General features: G+C 36.2%; 4 protein-coding genes and 1 non-coding gene across 8 annotated transcripts; 2 read left to right on the plus strand and 3 right to left on the minus strand.

The window, feature by feature from the left end:
- Nucleotides 1-971: 971 nt before the first annotated feature.
- On the plus strand, nt 972-3,701 carry LOC113356025 (ras-related protein RABA2a). Its single transcript, XM_026599020.1, has 2 exons — nt 972-1,306; nt 2,946-3,701. The coding sequence occupies exons 1-2, from the start codon at nt 1,142-1,144 to the stop codon at nt 3,426-3,428; spliced, it is 648 nt and encodes a 215-aa protein (XP_026454805.1). The 5' UTR covers nt 972-1,141; the 3' UTR covers nt 3,429-3,701.
- Nucleotides 3,702-4,159: 458 nt separating this feature from the next.
- Nucleotides 4,160-7,302, minus strand: LOC113361209. The gene is made up of 6 exons (XM_026604526.1): nt 7,080-7,302; nt 6,914-6,993; nt 6,647-6,794; nt 6,250-6,378; nt 5,879-6,109; nt 4,160-4,615 (listed from the first exon to the last, which is right to left on the minus strand). Exons 1-6 carry the CDS (start codon nt 7,248-7,250, stop codon nt 4,469-4,471), a joined length of 906 nt encoding a protein of 301 aa, XP_026460311.1. The 5' UTR covers nt 7,251-7,302; the 3' UTR covers nt 4,160-4,468.
- A 58-nt stretch (nt 7,303-7,360) lies between these two features.
- Nucleotides 7,361-7,434, minus strand: TRNAI-UAU. Its single transcript has one exon. It is a non-coding gene; the product is annotated as a tRNA-Ile (tRNA).
- A 374-nt stretch (nt 7,435-7,808) lies between these two features.
- On the plus strand, nt 7,809-9,537 carry LOC113356027 (ras-related protein RABD1-like). Of its 4 annotated transcripts, none has more exons than XM_026599023.1 (8): nt 7,809-7,946; nt 8,049-8,121; nt 8,216-8,263; nt 8,356-8,403; nt 8,525-8,596; nt 8,671-8,826; nt 8,991-9,094; nt 9,218-9,537. In XM_026599023.1, exons 1-8 carry the CDS (start codon nt 7,933-7,935, stop codon nt 9,321-9,323), a joined length of 621 nt encoding a protein of 206 aa, XP_026454808.1. In that variant the 5' UTR covers nt 7,809-7,932; the 3' UTR covers nt 9,324-9,537. The 4 variants fall into 4 exon arrangements, with proteins under 4 accessions (XP_026454808.1, XP_026454807.1, XP_026454809.1 ...); XM_026599022.1 differs by having other exon boundaries at nt 7,826-7,946; nt 8,034-8,121; XM_026599024.1 differs by having other exon boundaries at nt 7,835-7,946; nt 8,028-8,121; nt 8,695-8,826.
- A 222-nt stretch (nt 9,538-9,759) lies between these two features.
- Nucleotides 9,760-12,206, minus strand: LOC113356028. Its single transcript, XM_026599026.1, has 3 exons — nt 11,919-12,206; nt 11,306-11,420; nt 9,760-10,009 (listed from the first exon to the last, which is right to left on the minus strand). Exons 1-3 carry the CDS (start codon nt 12,147-12,149, stop codon nt 9,936-9,938), a joined length of 420 nt encoding a protein of 139 aa, XP_026454811.1. The 5' UTR covers nt 12,150-12,206; the 3' UTR covers nt 9,760-9,935.
- Between the last annotated feature and the right edge of the window lie 4,502 nt (nt 12,207-16,708).

The raw sequence follows: 16,708 nt of genomic DNA on the forward strand, positions 1-16,708 counted from the left end.
GCTTGAGATAGCAACGCATGCGAGGTCGACCGAGCTATGCTCTAACAGATTGTTTTCTGTAAGATCTAAGAGACATAAAGGAGCACAACTGAAGCTGAATTGTTCGAAGGTTCAATTTGGTCTCAACTACGCTCCAGTCCGAAGTCTGATAGTCGGTGAGTGTCTGTAGTGACTTGATACTCCACGATGTTCAAGTTCAGGAAGATTAAGATCTACAGTTCAACGAATCTTTTCAACACATTCCTGGAAGATTAAGATCCACAATTGAATACATTCGAGACAAGAGACATTTCGTTATAGATATTCACTTTATTGATGCCTAAGATATATCAATTTAATAGCCTATGAGCTATGTCAATAATAATTCTCCTTGAGCGAACATGCTTCAAGAGACTGGACTACTCGTAACCCTAGTTAGCAATTCGACATGCGACAAAAATTTAGATTGGAAAAAATGCGCGCATTAACCGGCTAAGTAAAATGAAAATTCGGTAACTATGCGGTCATGAATCATGACCCTTCGTCTTGTATTTATTTTACCTCAAATATTCGGAGCCTTGCCTTGAAAAAAAGAAGAGAAAACGAACTATCGACTTGGCTTAGGAGGAGCCGAGTAAAATCAGAATTTCAACTGTCAGGTCAGCATCGTTCAAGATCGATAGAAATGGAAGGCTAGGATATTTTGTCAAATGTTTTTTCTAAACATCTTGTCTATCGATCCCATCTTATTCTTGTAACTTTTCCTCTTCTGATTAATAAATATAAGAAGATTTAAAAAAAAAAATTACAAGTAGCTTCTTACCGTCTTCCATCATGTTGATGAAGATTTTTGAAAAAATATACATTTATAATAGATTTAATCTTAAAAAAAAATAAAAAAAATAACAATAATATTGTATACTGGTATAGCAACCTAATTACGATAATACTGGATACTGTATAACATAGCATCAGGGTACTTAGGTAAACACGTAACTTCGCCCACGTCGTCGTTCACTCATTTCTGCATTCCATTTTTAGAGAGAGAGAAGACCACTGTTACGAGAAAACAGTTTAAATTTTAGAAAGAGAAGGAAAAAGAATTGGTGAGTGTCGTTGTAGTGAATAGGGTTTTCTTTTTCTTCTTCTCCTTGAAAATCTGATGGCGAGAAGACCGGATGAAGAGTATGATTATCTATTCAAGATCGTTTTAATTGGTGATTCAGGTGTTGGTAAATCCAATCTTCTCTCCCGTTTCACTCGTAATGAGTTTTGTTTAGAATCTAAATCTACCATTGGAGTCGAATTCGCTACTCGTACTCTTCAGGTCAATCTCTCTTTCTTCATCTCAATTTGTTCTTAGATTATTAACCGTAGATCTGAAATTGAGATCTGAAATCTCATTTAAAATTTATTTATTTGTTTATTCCCGGTGTTATTATTCATTTTGGATCGGAAACCGAGTTAGTTGTCAGGGAATAAGAATATAGGGAATTATCAGAATTTTTTTGATATTTTTTTTGAATTTTTTTTTTTGTTGTATGAAGAATTATATTTTTGATGGTATAGATCTGATTAACGTCACAGTCTATGCTTGGAATCAGAATTTTATGAATTGATTGACTTCTATGAATCATGTCTTACTGCAATCTTTTAGATGTTCCATCTTGATTTTGTTGGAATTTGGTACTGCCGACATGCTAAGTGAATGGATTAGAATGAATGAAGGATGATATTGATAGCAGACTTGCTTCAAGTTTTGGAAGTTGACATGAGCAAGTAGAACTTTAACCTTTCAACTACAAGTTCAAGAAAAAGTGGAATAATTAGAGGAACTTGAATGCTTTGCCATCTAGTAATTGACTCTATTAAATGCACTTTTGATAGGGACATGATCTTGAAATGCGGCCAGGGTAGAATTTTGGGTTATTTTGTCCATACATTTAGGTGTCTGCAGCAGTAAAGTCTATACCGTCGATTGCAACAAAGTTGGAGTTTCTAAGGATTTTAGTGTTTGGTGGGTTGTAGAGTGGGTGCTATTGTCAAGCGTGGAAAATTTAGTTGCTAAGAATGCATGATACTGGTAGAGATTTCTAAGCACTGCAAAGTGATTTGCCATTTTTCTATTGTTATAATCTATTTATTCTGCAAAGTGATTTGTCATTTTCTATTGTTGTAATCTATTTAGTCACACGAGTAGACGAATTGGGATTCTTATAGACAACTATGTTTTGTTTGTTGCATATAGTGCTTGAACTTAAGGAAGAAAAAATCAGACTACAATTGGACTGCCAGACTTAGTAGGGTTGGTTAGGGTTGTAGTATTCTTTTGAAAATTTGACTTGTTTATAGACTATAATTGTGTACAACAGTTCACTAATCATATGCGTCGTTGCTTAGTATTTGATACCAGATTTTTAGGTAAACTTGTCACTTCTTGAAGTTGCAAGGTAGGAAGATGAGTTGGGTGCAATTCTTGTTTAGGCTTGATGTGATAGACATTGATATGTTGGCCATCTTTTAGCATGTTTGGATACGGTTCTACTTTTCTTGATGGGAAGAAAATTAAGGGGAGTTTTTATACAGAAGCGGAACTTTTGGTTCCCTTGGTTATGTTAGAAAGCAGATACGTATTGAGAACCCCCTACTAAAATGTAGGAGAGAGACTTCATCGTTAGTGGTTACAGAGCTTAGCAATATTTTATTCCTGCAGCATCTGAATCTAGTAAATATTTGAAGTTTTTGAACCATGGTTATCCCATTTGTATTCTGAAGTGAGGTTGCGTAATATCTGATTTAGGTGGACGCTGTGTTATAAATTTTGCCATTGTTTATGGATTCAGATTCAAAAGCGGGATGACTTCTCATCTCCAATTATTTACCACTTGATTCTGTATTGTTGGGATATTAGGTCTTTAACTAATCAGCTTTTCTTTGCATCTATTTTCCGCTTTCCCTTCTTTCAGGTTGAAGGCAAGACAATCAAAGCACAAATATGGGACACAGCAGGCCAAGAGCGATACAGAGCAATTACCAGTGCCTATTACAGAGGTGCACTAGGTGCTCTTCTAGTCTATGATGTCACAAAGCCAACAACATTTGAGAACGTAACTCGATGGCTCAAGGAACTGCGTGATCATGCTGACTCCAACATTGTGATAATGCTCATTGGAAACAAAACTGATCTGAAGCACCTCCGTGCAGTTGCAACAGAAGATGCTCAGAGTTTTGCTGAGAAGGAAGGGCTTTCATTCATCAAGACCTCTGCCCTTGAAGCAATAAATGTTGAGAAGGCTTTCCAAACAATCCTTGGAGAGATATATCGGATAATTAGTAAGAAATCCCTTGCGTCAGAGGAGTCTGCACCGTCTAGCATTAAGGAAGGCCAAACAATTGATGTCTCAGGATCAGATAGCAACTCAAAGAAATCATGCTGTTCTACTTCTTAAGGGGTGATTTCTTCCATTCTTTATCCTTTCTGGTGACTAATGTTCTATAGGTCTCGGGTCTTTCAACTATGTTTCATCTTGTCTGGATCTGGATCTTGATCTTTTTTTCCCTTTCATATCTTATACAGGTGTTTCTTTTACTGTGTTTTGTTGGATTTAGTGTATGATTCTTCATATTCTTCTAAAATAGATGGAACAGTTCAGATTTTAATAGATGACAGATATCTTGTGAAGTGTTTTGTCTGAGATGATATTGAAGTTATGTTCTCTTAATTGCTTGTTATATTGGGATGGGGACCAAGATTTATCATGAGGCACAAATTATGGGTGTAGCAACAAGAAGATAACTTGCTTCTTTTTTGTAACCTGAAGGAATTAATGACACTAGATCAACATTTTTCAGGACATCTTCATAGACAAACTGCTCTCTATTATTATTTTTTATTTTTTCTTTATAAACGATACTTGAATGATAGCATTCCTAATGGCTCTGGGCCTCTGGCCTTCTTCTTTGCAAAGATGAATCGACCATTTTCAGAGGACTCAATTACATTGACCATCTTTTTGAGAGTGGTGAGCAGTTCGTGGAAAGGAAGCAAACAGCTATCAGGCAAGCTCAACAAACTTGTAGCCTTTTTCATGTATAGTCCGACTACCGACTGGAAATTACACAATTCCAAACCTGGATGTTTATAACACAGCATACCTAGTGAGAATTATCTGTCAGCCAGACCAGAACCAGGGCCATATTTACCTTTTCTAGTTGCAATTACAAACTGGTAGTCACTGATAACAACTGAAACAAAATGATATACGATTGAATTAGAACCGAGTACTTTTGAATACTTGGTGAATATACAATTGGGTTTTCCTTCTGACACAACCACACAGGTGAAAAAAACAGAAAATAATACCCTTGTTGTTGGCTAAGTAAACTTGATTCAGAAGAAAATAATTTTGACGTCAGAACTTTACAGCAACTCTATCAGCAAACCTCTCTTTGAACAGATGTAACGGCAGTATCTTTCAACATAAAGATACTATTTAGACGAACCTCCACGCCAATATCCAGATTCACTTATTCCACATTCCAAAAGGAATTTCTGATAGGCAGGTTCAAGATGTGTATAGTCATGCGAGGTTCCCTCAAATGGAAGGACTTCAGATTGATCTTCTTCTTGTGGACTCTACACAGCAAAAAGTTGCAATACACAAAAAGCATAAGAAAATGCATACAGACTAAACCTTTTAATCAGTTTATTCTCAACCCTTTTCACATGTTCTAATGTTTTGAGACACTTACTTTCTGTCACTTAATTTCTTTAGCATGAAAGTTAAAAATGTCTTAATGGCAGCTGCCACTGACAGTTACCGTAGTATCAATAATCAGAAAATTGTTAAGTTTAAGATCGTAGCTTAATCCCTTCAACGTTAACCTTAGTTACAAACAGTCCTCATATTGAGAAAGGATATTACTGCAAAATTTCCACTTCCACTTAATGATATAAATTATAAAGCCTGAAAATTTTCAGTTACTAGAAACTGCACATTTAGTCCAACTCCCTAACTCCGTAGTTGCTGCATATAACTTACCGATTACCGCATATTCAAACTTAAGAGTCGCATCTAATCTGATTTCAGTTCTCGAATAGGTTGCACATTATTAGGTTCCCCAAGTATTCCTGGAGTTAGCTATCTACACTGGGAGCACCTCTACTGATGTACCCTCAACTAATGATATCTACTTTTTCTGGTGTCGATCAGAACCACATCTACATGAGACTATATGTATCATTGAAATAGATCAGTGGCCTCGTAATCACTGATATTCCTTATTGAAAGGGAAACTTCTTGTGGGAATTAATGGATCACCCTTTCTAATAGATAAGGTTCATCTTCCAGGACAAGGTTAAAAGTTAGTTGATGGACTACCCCACTAAAGTGGCGGTGATGCTAAATAGTACCCAGTGAATGCATGGGTCCCTGCTGAACCTAGTATTCCACATTAAGTTGGGGATAGAGAGGCAAATGCAACGTGCAATACAGTTCTATCCTCCGTTCATGTCCTCTCTCCTCCCTCTCCCAATTCTCTCAGTTTTTTTTCTTACTAGGCAATGCTCCCATCCCATTAAGCTGAAACTCAAATCCATCACTGTTTGATAACTTTATCCTAGAGTAAGAAATTGATGAGAAATACAGCAAACTCATTCATCTTTAGGCAATCAAGTCGAGGGATTCAAAGGTCATACATAAGCATTTTGTGAACACCCTGAAATTGATCCTAAAACAATATCTAATTAAGTCTAAACTGAAAAGATGTAAAAAAGAATTTTCATGTTTGTTAGGCAGAAGCTGCAGAACTAACATAGCTAATGAATACCACCTATATGATTCCAAGCATGAATCAGTCGAAAGTAAAAGATGACAACAAATTTTGCATAGAGACTTACCTCATATTCTTGGTTCACCTCCGAATCCGAAGCTTCTGGCCCTTCTGGTTCCCTTATGTCCCTAAGAGCAGTTTTCCAGCGAATACTTCTGGATCCAAAGTTATGCCCCTTTGGTTGATTTAAGCCTTGACGCTTCCAGTTTGTGAAATTGGCATGAAACACGTGGATTACGTATCTGATGCAAACTGCTACAACAGGAACCAGAAGCAGAATATAACCAGTAGTTTTAGCCTGATAATAAGACAGGCAAGCCTGTTGAGGTCACTAATTTGATAAAACTCCAATACGACATTCACAAATCAGATTCATGGCACACGCATTCAACAAAAGGCAGGTTTCTTACAACAGAGTAACTATGTGAAAGTCCTTACAAGTAGTAACTGATGAGGAGATAGCACAGGTAACACCTTGTGGTTTGCATGTCCTACCAAGGTATTAAAAGAAGTTTGGTATCTTTTGTGCACATCATTGAGGTATGACCAACTTTTCAATCTTGCGCCCTGCGTAGAACGCATTTTTCACATAAGAAATAAAAAAGACAACACAAAGTTACATACAATACTGCTAATTAGCTCAAACAATCAGTTCACAGCGAAGTCACTCATGTATTCGATTGCACCAATATTATGTGTAAGTATTTCTTTTAGAGAACATAATGTAAGAAATTGGTTTCAGTCTAGTTCCTTGTTTATATTGGACATTGTCAATAAACCCTGAATCCTCATCAAGTATGCTTAACCAAAATGAGTTTACCATAAATGCACTCACCATTTGAGCATCTAAAAATCTGGAACGAGGAATATTAAGTCGTTGCCCTTCGAAAACTAGATCAATATCCACAATGTTGGAGTTAACAGCAGCAATTGCTTGTACCGATACATTATAACGCCTCGATATCGAGGTCAAGTTTTCACCCCTAATTCAAAAATTTGAACATTAAACTCCATCTGAAACATCAAGCATTACAAACTCATACAGTATGACACAACAAAAAAAACATCCATGACCTAGTTATGCATTAACTAAAGTTTATACCCTCTGACAATATGAACCAATAACTGGTTGGTTGAAGATTGAGCGCCCTTGAATGTTTCTTGAACTTGAATATCCCATTTCTGTAATGAAAAGAAATTATTAATTTGGGGCAAATAAAATAAAATAAAAATATTTTTATACAAGTTGTTTAAAAAGGAATACAAACCTGAGCTAATCCTTGAAAACGCTTGATTAACAAAACCTTCTTGCTTCCAAGTGATTCCAAAGAGAACTTATATGTTATTGGGTTGAAAGGACTGAGTGAGCTGCGAGTTGTTGGATGAAAAACCCTAGAAATGAAAGAAGAAATGTCTGGTTTATGAGTTAGATTTGCCATTCTCTAAAAGTTGCTGCCGCTTGTGGTGGTTTACTTGTTCAGCAGCCTCACATTTTAGTGGAAGATGATGCTGTGAAAGAGGACAGCGAGAAATTTCAAAAAAAAACATTTAGTCCCGGCGGGGCTCGAACCCGCGACCTTCGGCTCATAAGACCAACGCTCTAACCAACTGAGCTACGGGACTCGGTTGATGTCAAAAGTTCAACTATATTATAAGTAACAATAAAATATCCATGCAATACAATGGGCACCAACACACCTAGTGTGGAAAGTGCAAAGGAATGGTAGATCAAGCAATATCGGTTTGGCAAGGGACTCCTCCTATAAAGGTTTTGCGTGTGCATTTAGGAAATGCCATTGCCATCCATATGGTGGCTAGCTAGCTAGATAGCTAGTGCATCCAAGCACGAGTCATGATTAAAAGCAGTCGACATGAATTATTTGCACACCTAAAAGAGCTTCTAGGGAGCTCTTTTGTGATCTGTAAATCTTTTTTTCTTACGTAACGAATAGTATTCATTAAAGAAATAAAAGATTGTGGGAGAACGATTGTTGACAGGTAAAAGCTCTTTATTATGTTCTTCCCAACCGTCAAAAACTATTTAGAATTTCCACTTCTTCTTCTTCTTTCACATATAACTAAATCGGGATAACTCCAAACTTATTATATTTTTCTTCAGCTATGAGCAACGAATAGTAAGATTTCTTCTTATAATTCTCTTTTAGCATATAGTTCGGTTTGTGCTTTGGGGATTCTAATCTCTGATTAACATTTAGTATAAGTTTTTATTTTGACAGTGATTACTTGTTCAAGCTTTTGTTAATCGGAGATTCTTCTGTTGGAAAATCATGTCTACTTCTCAGATTTTCTGTAAGTATTAATCTAGCTATGCTCAAGACGAATGATAAAGTAGAAAGGAAGAAATGTTCATCTATTAAATCTTTGTTTATAAATGTTTACACAGGATGATTCTTTTGTTGAGAGTCATATCAGTACAATCGGAGTCGATTTTGTGAGTTAAATGATTCTTATTATCAAATTCCAGTTTCCTTACTGTTTTAGATTTATTTATGAACATCTCATTTTGTATGAAACTTTTTGCAGAAAATCTCTACATTAGAGCTTGAGGGAAAGACTGTCAAGTTACAGATCGTAAGTACCAAGTTAACTTTCCCTTTCTCCCTGAACCGAACGTGTTTCTTTGTGACAGAAAATGGTTCCACTATATTAGAGAAGCTTAACAGAGGTTACTTATGTTTGTGTGTCTCTTTAGTGGGATACAGCAGGACAAGAGAGATTCAGGACTATAACCAGCAGTTATTATCGAGGGGCTCATGGAATCATTGTAAGAGTATTTCTCTCAGACGTCAGGGTTAGCCTTATTTTGTTTTTCTGATATTGAGATTGAAACTGAAACAGATCGTATATGATGTCACTGAGAAGGAGAGCTTTGACAATGTAAAGCAGTGGTTAAGTGAGATTGATCGATATGCAAACGATACTGTGTGCAAACTTTTGGTTGGAAACAAATGCGATTTGGTAGAAGAAAAAGTGGTGGAAACGGAAACTGCAAAGGTAACCTTCCGCCGACAAGTACAAAATAAGTTTCTGTCAATTATTAGCTATCCAAATCTTCGAATTCCGCTAAAGGCTTGGTAGTCAGTATTATGCTCTAAGTTGGTTCTGAAATTCTCAATCTGTTTGGTGCACTTATTTAGCATACTTGATCTGGACTGCAGGCATTCGCAGAGAAGCTTGGCATCTCTTTTCTTGAAACTAGTGCCAAGGATTCTATTAATGTGGAACAGATTTTCTCAACTATGGCTGCTGAAATTAAAAAAAGGTAATACCACCTCCATGGATTCTCTGCAAACTGTTCCCTCTCTAATTTACTTATTTTCAGCACCAAAATATCACGAGATAATCGACTAACATGATAATGCTAATCTTCCACTTTCTTTGGCAGAATTGGAAACCAGCAGCCAACCGGCCCAACCTCTAACAAGAAAGTGGCAAAAGCTGTGCAGATGAAGGGGCAGCCTATTCAGCCCAGAAGCAATTGCTGTGGTTAGCTGATGTCTCTTTTCCTGCTGCCTGGTAGTTGTATGTAAATGATTGCAAAGTCAGCAATCGTAAATATGTGATGATAATATTGTTCTTGTGTGTTAATCATTTGGATTTTGGTAACTAGAACTTTTAACTTTGTCCATCCAAACACCTTCTGTAGATAATCTCGATACTAGTTTCCAAGGCCATGGTATTTTAATTTCCACATTGGTCTCTCAACTTACAAGTGCAAGTAACTGTAAATACAATGTTTTCCTGCGTAACACAGAGTTAAGTTCCCAGGTTACAGCCTTGAATGCAACTAAGGTTTGACTGAACATCTGCAGTTTTAACACCAATAAAAACTGGGAACACCTAAACATCAGAGGTAAAAATGTGAATGGTGTTGTCTTCCAAAGTACACACATAAACCCTGCTTGCAAACCCCAAACTACGATCGTCTCACTTAAACGATTAACAAAAATTTACTTGTATATATTGAAGAGTATGATTAACAACTCAAATTTCATGTCTTGAAAGTAATGCATACACAGAAACTAATAGTTGGTGCAAGAATTTTGATATGAAGAGACGATACAAGTTTCAAACAACCGACTGACCCTATTACTTCTCCAAGACTACTTAACACGTCGTTCTTTCTCTTCTTGGCCTAACCCAAGTGACTTTTGGGCATTAGAAATGCCTTCGGGATCTGCAAGGGCAAACAAAAAAAGTGAGTGTCACCAGACTCACCACTGAATGAATGAAGAATAGAAATAGGAATGAATTTGGATCATACAGATTTTAGAAACAACATTACAACGAAAAAGTGAATATCAATTCTTAATGAAACATAAACAATGCGAATTCCAACTGAAAAACGTCATAAGCATTAACCCTGAAGTTACAGCAACAACTACAGAAAACCAAGCAAGTTTCATACATCCACCAGAATAGATGGATAGTGGCAGAGGATATAATAAGAGAAAACTGAACTTAAGTAACGGTTGATAAATTTTCTGAAAAAGGTAAAAACTAGAAACACTTGAAGCAACTGAAAATAATGAGAGAAAAAAACACATGGAGAAGCATCAGATTTCCTAAATGGCTGTTGAATAAAAATAGATAACTGTTTTTGTAACTTCCAAAAACATACTATAGACACCAAGTTCAAAACCATCATGAACTCAGACCTATCCACACAAAGTCTAGGATTAAACTTAAATCAAGTTTCTTCTTAATCTCTCCAGGAAACCAGAATTAAGGGAACAACACCAGTTAACATATTTCTACTCCAACTCAAATGATATATACAAGATAAATTACTTAAACCAATTGGGATGTACTCAGAATCATAAGATAAGAAAAAAAATTCAGGAATTTCTCCAGGATAACCTGACTGACCAAGTACAAGTTCTTGTAATTTTACTAAATTTCAGAGCTCAATTGGTAATGAAATGAACATCGGTTATCATTCATTTCAAAGTATTTTCAACTCTGGTTAATCCTTTGGAAAAACTTTGCTTAGAATCTGTTATTACGAAGAGCAAGAAAAACCAGAAACTAGGCTGCTAAGTAGCTTCCAGAACTATCCCAGTAGGCGAATTCAAGCCTCAATCAAGACTTTGAATTGCAAAAGCCTACTTTGGTTTCCACACAAATTACCGAATCCACTATCTGATGGGAGATAGAGAGACTAGAGAAGTATAGAGTGATTTTTTACATCATATATGTGATATGTCCTAACCCTTTCACATACGGTTTAAAAGTTACATCATAGACGTACGGTACTTGATTTACATGGTACATTTCCATTATAAATTGCATAAAAAATCAAACAATACACATCTATAAATACTACGACTTAATTCCATTTAAATGGGTCAAGGTGAAGAATGCTTTCATAAAAAACTACTTTTCCTAGCAAAACTCATTAAATTTTTCCATATTGTCTAAAATAAGATTTGCTAAGAAACACAGTACTGGAAGTTGGTCAAAGCAAACTTACCGAAGAATTGCGTGAAGATGCGAGTAAAAAAACTCAAATTGCGAGAAACATTGTATGATACTGCCGGAGGAAGTGGTTTTACAAGGGTGTCGATGGTAAAAACACGTTGAAGAAACTGCAAGTAAATTTAAATGAATGCATGAGAGATATTACTTGGCATGTTATACAGCTTCAACTTTTAAGTACCGTGGAAAATGAAGAGATATAAACAGGTTAACCTATATGGTACAATAGACTCCAAACAATTAAAACTGTCTCAATCAATTTCACGTGCAAGAGGAAGGAATATGGGTTGGATATACTACCATTTAGTTGACCTAGATAGTTCAAAAACCTCTTAAAATCACTATGACACTGCTCTATCTACTGTGCGAAACTGCCAATCAGGGAGCTATAGTTATTTCTTATCTTTGAGCATGATTCTGAAGAAGAAACCAAGTCCCTAGTGAAAAAAACCATTGAACCCCGTCGGGTAAGATGATTTAAGGATTGAGTTTTAGGGCATAATTCTTACAAACAAACAAAATAAAACTAAAACCCCACTAAATTTCACATTCAATTGAACAACATAAACCACAAAATTGAAAGAATATAAGAAGTGAGAAACCAATACCTGAACATTCCTCTGAAAGCTGTATCTAAGTTCTGGGTCGATTTCAGAGAGAGAATCATTGAGGCTGTTCTTATCATTGGATTTTGAAGAAACTGATTTCTTTCCGGGAACATACATAGTAGAATCACCTCCGGATTGGCTTGTCAATTTGAGTTTTCCATCTTTGAATTTCTCTTCATTATCTTCATCTTCTCCTCTCCATGGTGCTGAAGATAAGAGTTGTTTCTTCATTTTTTTTCTCTTCACTGATCAAAACCTAAGGAAACAAAGGTCTGTGTTTTATCTATGAAAGAGGTGGAGAGAAGCCGCAATAGATAAGGAACGATTTTTCGGGGACCATGTCCTATTAGGCCACCTACCCTATAGTTATAAGGGGTGTCCTAAAGCATTGAAATGACTAACCTACCCTTAACCTAATTTAATTTAAAACCAACCCCATAACCACCTATATATAACCACCACCTCCCCCCACCACCACCGCCCACCACCGCCGATTACCACCACCACCACCTCCGATTATCACCACCACCAACCACCGATTACCACCATCACCTCCGATTACCACCACCACCAACCACCACCAATATATATATATATATATATGTATATATATAGCTTAATTTAAAACATTAAAAAAGATATTCTCACAAACCTATTACTTGTCATTCGTTTTTGGTTGAATAAATGAGAAGTAATCATTAAAATGAGTTGAAAATGGAAGTTGCAAAGAGGTTTAATGGAAGGTTTTTTTTCAGAGAAAAGTTCGGTTATCAAGAATTATTTTTTTCTTAACCGAACTCAAAGTTCGGTTGATTCGCAAAAAAATACTTTTAACCGAACTCCTTGTATTAGAACAACACAAGTCCATAAGTTCGGTTCCTTCGCAAAATAAGGATATCAACGAACTTTAGTTTACGAAAATAATGATAAGTCCACAAGTTCGGTTCGTTCGCAAAAATGTTAAGTTTTCTTTGTAACCGAACTCTACCTTTGAAACTTCGTAACCTAACTCTACCTAATTCTCCAAGAAATAAATTTCGTAGTAACCGAACGTTTGCCTAATTGCATATATGCTTATATAAGCCCAGTTCGGTTGATTCGCAAAATATGTTGAAGTTTGCGAACCAACCGAACTTCTAACACTAGGTTACTTTTAACCTGCAGTTCGGTTGGGAACTTGGTTGCGTTGAAGTTTGCGAACTAACTGAACACACAAGTTGTACCCAAATAAATTGTTAAGTTCAAAGTTCGGTTACCTACCATTTTATCCTAGGTAACCGAACATTACACTGTACGACCAAAACCTCCATTAACGAGCGAGTTCGGTAACCTGCGTGTTTGGAAAACGTAACCGAACTACATTTTCACGTGTGTTCGGTTACATGTTCTTGACATATGGTAACCGAACTGGCCCAAATCCACATAAAAAATTTCATTTTTTTTGAAAGTTTGGAGCAATTCAACCAACATTATCTAAGTTTGAAGCCTACCTGGGTACCCAAATACCCTTCCTCCGATTGTGGTTGGTAAAATCCATCGTTTTTCATGTTTTCCTTCTTCATCTTCTCTAACTTTAATCTCTCAATAATTCTACTTCTTAAAAAAAACCATCTGATTTTTAATCTCACTAATTATCTTTAACTTAATCATTACACTAACTATTATTAACACTAACTAATCATCATCCAAAATTAATCAGGAGGGTAATTTAGGTATTAATATAAATATCTAGATAAGGGGTGACCTAGATTTACTTCTAATGTCTTTACCCAAAATAAAACCATGGTCCCCAAAAAAAAACCATGGTCCCCAAAAAATCGTTCTAGATAAGCACCGTCGCGTCCGTAGTTTAGTGGGTCGTTCGGCATGAGCCCGTTTCTTACTATTGGTGCTTCGGTGCTTGTGGTTAGGGGTGAGCATGGGCCGCTATGGATCGGTTTTCGCCTCATCCGCATCCAATCCAGTGCACTACGGATTTCAAATTTGGCATCCGCATCCAATCCATATCCAACGGATTTGCATCCAATGGATGCACGGATGGACGAATTGGATGCGGATAATCCAATGGATTTGTTTTAGTTAAAATTGATAATAAAGGAAATAAGATGACACAAATGACTCCTTATAAAACCTACATATCCTATATATGTATATAAATATAAATAGAGGAAGGATCTCTTCACACTCTTATTATCACACTATCTCACATGTTGGACGTCATTTTTGAGAATAAATATCAAATCGTAACGGATTTGAAGCTAATATTTTTAGGATATGTTCCTCTTACTAAGTTCTACATGCCTACCAAAAATGGGCTCATTATGAAATATAAACCTCACAATCTGCCGGTCTTAATTTCGACGGCCAGAAATGCACGGATTTTCAAAGTAGTAGATGATGGTGTTATAGGTCTCGATACACTCATTTTCGGATATGGATGTCCAACGGATTTTCAACGGCTCATTTTCAAAGTAGTAGATGATGGTGCTATGTACAACACCCCAAGCAAACATCTTAAAACTTCCTAAGTGATCCATAGTATTTTTTGAACTATATAAATGCCCTTAATTTAACGGATATGGATGTCCAACGGATTTTCAAGGTTGCATCCGGGCCCGATCCGTTGTCCATCGGATTTGAAAAATTCCATCCGCATCCAACCCATTAACGAATGGTCCGAACATCCATCCGCAAATGAACGGTTGGCCCCGGTTAAATCCGCGGATTACGGGCCAAATGCTCACCCCTACTTGTGGTTGCCGCCCTTTAGGCGTCTGTTTTTAATGAAGCCTATTATTGGGGCGTCACATTCCAATAGAGGGGCGTCACTTGGATTTCTAGTGACCAAAAGATTAGTTATGGGGTATTCTTCGTTCAATATCAAATGTCTAAGATAACCTTCGACTAAAATCAATACATAAAAACTAAAACTAAAATCAAACCTAATTCTCATTCAAAGATCTGCTCCTCCTCTTCATCTTCTTAACTTCCTCTCATTGATCAACCATAAATCATTCTTTCCTTTTTTTTCTTATAAAAATCATTTCACCATCTTCGATCAATCGATGGTTCGAAAAATTTATAATCGTCGATTGAATTCTCTTTTAAAGGTGCAGAAGAAGCATATTGATAGAAGTGATGGTAATCAACAAACCAATTTCATCTGAAATGGTTAGATTGATTGAAGCCATAGAAAAAAAATTAGGTTTCAGAACCAGTTACGGTTGGGTTTTTCTCCAAAAAAACCCAACAGTAACTGTTTTACAGTTGGGTTCGTCCAAAAAAACCCTAGCCGTAACTGATTTACAGTTAGGTTATATCACAAAAAACCCAGCCGTAACTGTTTTACAGTTGGGTTCGACAAAAAAAACCCAGTCGTAACTGATTTATAGTTTGGTTTTGACCAAAAAAACCCAGCGGCAACTCTTTTACAGTTGGGTTCGACAAAAAAAACCTAGCCGTAACTGATTTACAGCTGGGTTTTGAACAAAAAAACCTAGCCGTAACCGGTTTAAAATTGGGTTTTCCTAATTTTACCTAGTTATGGTTAGGAGTTCATCATCACCTAACCGTAAATTTGTCTTAAGGTTGGCTACGAAGGAAAAACCCAACCGGCTATGAAAAGCTAAAATTTTCAATTTTTTTTACTTACTTTCATCAATTTTGAGAAATAAAAAAAACATTGGTTGGGTGATTTAAAATCTAGGGTTTTAGTTGGAAAAAAATCTCCAAAGTTTCTAATTCTTTTCAAATTTTTCTTCCCACCAAAATCACTTAATATGATTTTTTATCACTAGTCATATAAATAATCTTATCAATCTAATTATTAGTTAGTTAGATTATTATTTTTATGATGGAAAAACATAATTTATTAACTAGCAAATATAGTACATGAGATTTACAATATCATTTTTATCGAAAATATTAGGATCTGTGCTAGTTGAAAGAACTTTTTGATGCATGTTATCTGACATGTGTTGAAGATTTTTAATCCTTCCCTCCTTCGCTATATAGTCCGCTGCTGAGTTATTCTTCCTCTTTATGTATTTCACTTTTGCTTGAGGAAGATCACCCAGTATTTTCCTAATTTCTTGCAAGGTATTCTCCGCTGGCCACGAAACATCTTTGCTTACCTTATTTAAGTTGTCCACCAGAACTTTACAGTCAGTAACGATGTAGACGATTGATAATATATTTTCCTGTCACCACGTGACCGCCTTTAATAAAGATTTTTCTTCTGCATGGAAAGCAGATGTTTCCTACTCCGATCCACGGATAGGTGCATGAAGGTTTTGTCGTCAACTTAATATAGAATGAAAGCATAACACATCAAAAAATCCTCTTTCTTTAAAGAAGCATCAATGAAGATTATCCAATCCGAATTTAGATTGTACCAAGAGCTGTTGGAAGAAATCAGAAGTTGTGTATTAACTTTGCTTTGGATGCTATTTTCCGGGGAAGATTGAAGGAAATTATTGATTTGCCCTATTAGGTTGATCGGATCTGGGTTAATTTTCTCGAAAACTACCGAACATCTGTATTTCCAGAGGAACCAACGGATGGTAGAAATTTTTACTTGAAATTGGTTCAAAGTAGCTTCCAATATCCACCATTTAACCCAGGAAATAAATGAATTGGGAGTGAAGTTGGAGAGGATATTATTTAGGTAAAGTCCAAACCGGATTGCTCTGGCAAACGGGCATTCACAGAAAAGATGAGATTATGTTTCCTGCGTTTGATTCTTGCATAACCTGCAAACCGGGTCAATTTCCTTGTTATCAGCTCCTAGT

Source organism: Papaver somniferum, chromosome 3 (assembly GCF_003573695.1).
Source record: "Papaver somniferum cultivar HN1 chromosome 3, ASM357369v1, whole genome shotgun sequence".
Lineage (NCBI taxonomy): Eukaryota > Viridiplantae > Streptophyta > Magnoliopsida > Ranunculales > Papaveraceae > Papaver > Papaver somniferum.

Bases quoted from the DNA above. Each gene is read 5' to 3' on its own strand.
- LOC113356025 (XM_026599020.1), top strand. From the start codon at position 1,142: ATGGCGAGAAGACCGGATGAAGAGTATGATTATCTATTCAAGATCGTT. The intron at 1,307-2,945 runs GTCAATCTCTCT...CCCTTCTTTCAG, and splicing joins TCGCTACTCGTACTCTTCAG to GTTGAAGGCAAGACAATCAA.
- LOC113361209 (XM_026604526.1), bottom strand. From the start codon at position 7,250: ATGGCAAATCTAACTCATAAACCAGACATTTCTTCTTTCATTTCTAGG. The intron at 6,110-6,249 runs GTAAGGACTTTC...TCTTATTATCAG, and splicing joins CTCCTCATCAGTTACTACTT to GCTAAAACTACTGGTTATAT. The intron at 4,616-5,878 runs GTAAGTCTCTAT...TTTGCTGTGTAG, and splicing joins AGGTGAACCAAGAATATGAG to AGTCCACAAGAAGAAGATCA.
- LOC113356027 (XM_026599021.1), top strand. The intron at 8,264-8,355 runs GTGAGTTAAATG...AACTTTTTGCAG, and splicing joins GTACAATCGGAGTCGATTTT to AAAATCTCTACATTAGAGCT. The intron at 8,597-8,670 runs GTAAGAGTATTT...AAACTGAAACAG, and splicing joins GAGGGGCTCATGGAATCATT to ATCGTATATGATGTCACTGA.
- LOC113356028 (XM_026599026.1), bottom strand. From the start codon at position 12,149: ATGAAGAAACAACTCTTATCTTCAGCACCATGGAGAGGAGAAGATGAA. The intron at 11,421-11,918 runs GTATTGGTTTCT...ATTTACTTGCAG, and splicing joins GCTTTCAGAGGAATGTTCAG to TTTCTTCAACGTGTTTTTAC. The intron at 10,010-11,305 runs GTAAGTTTGCTT...TTGCCCTTGCAG, and splicing joins CATCTTCACGCAATTCTTCG to ATCCCGAAGGCATTTCTAAT.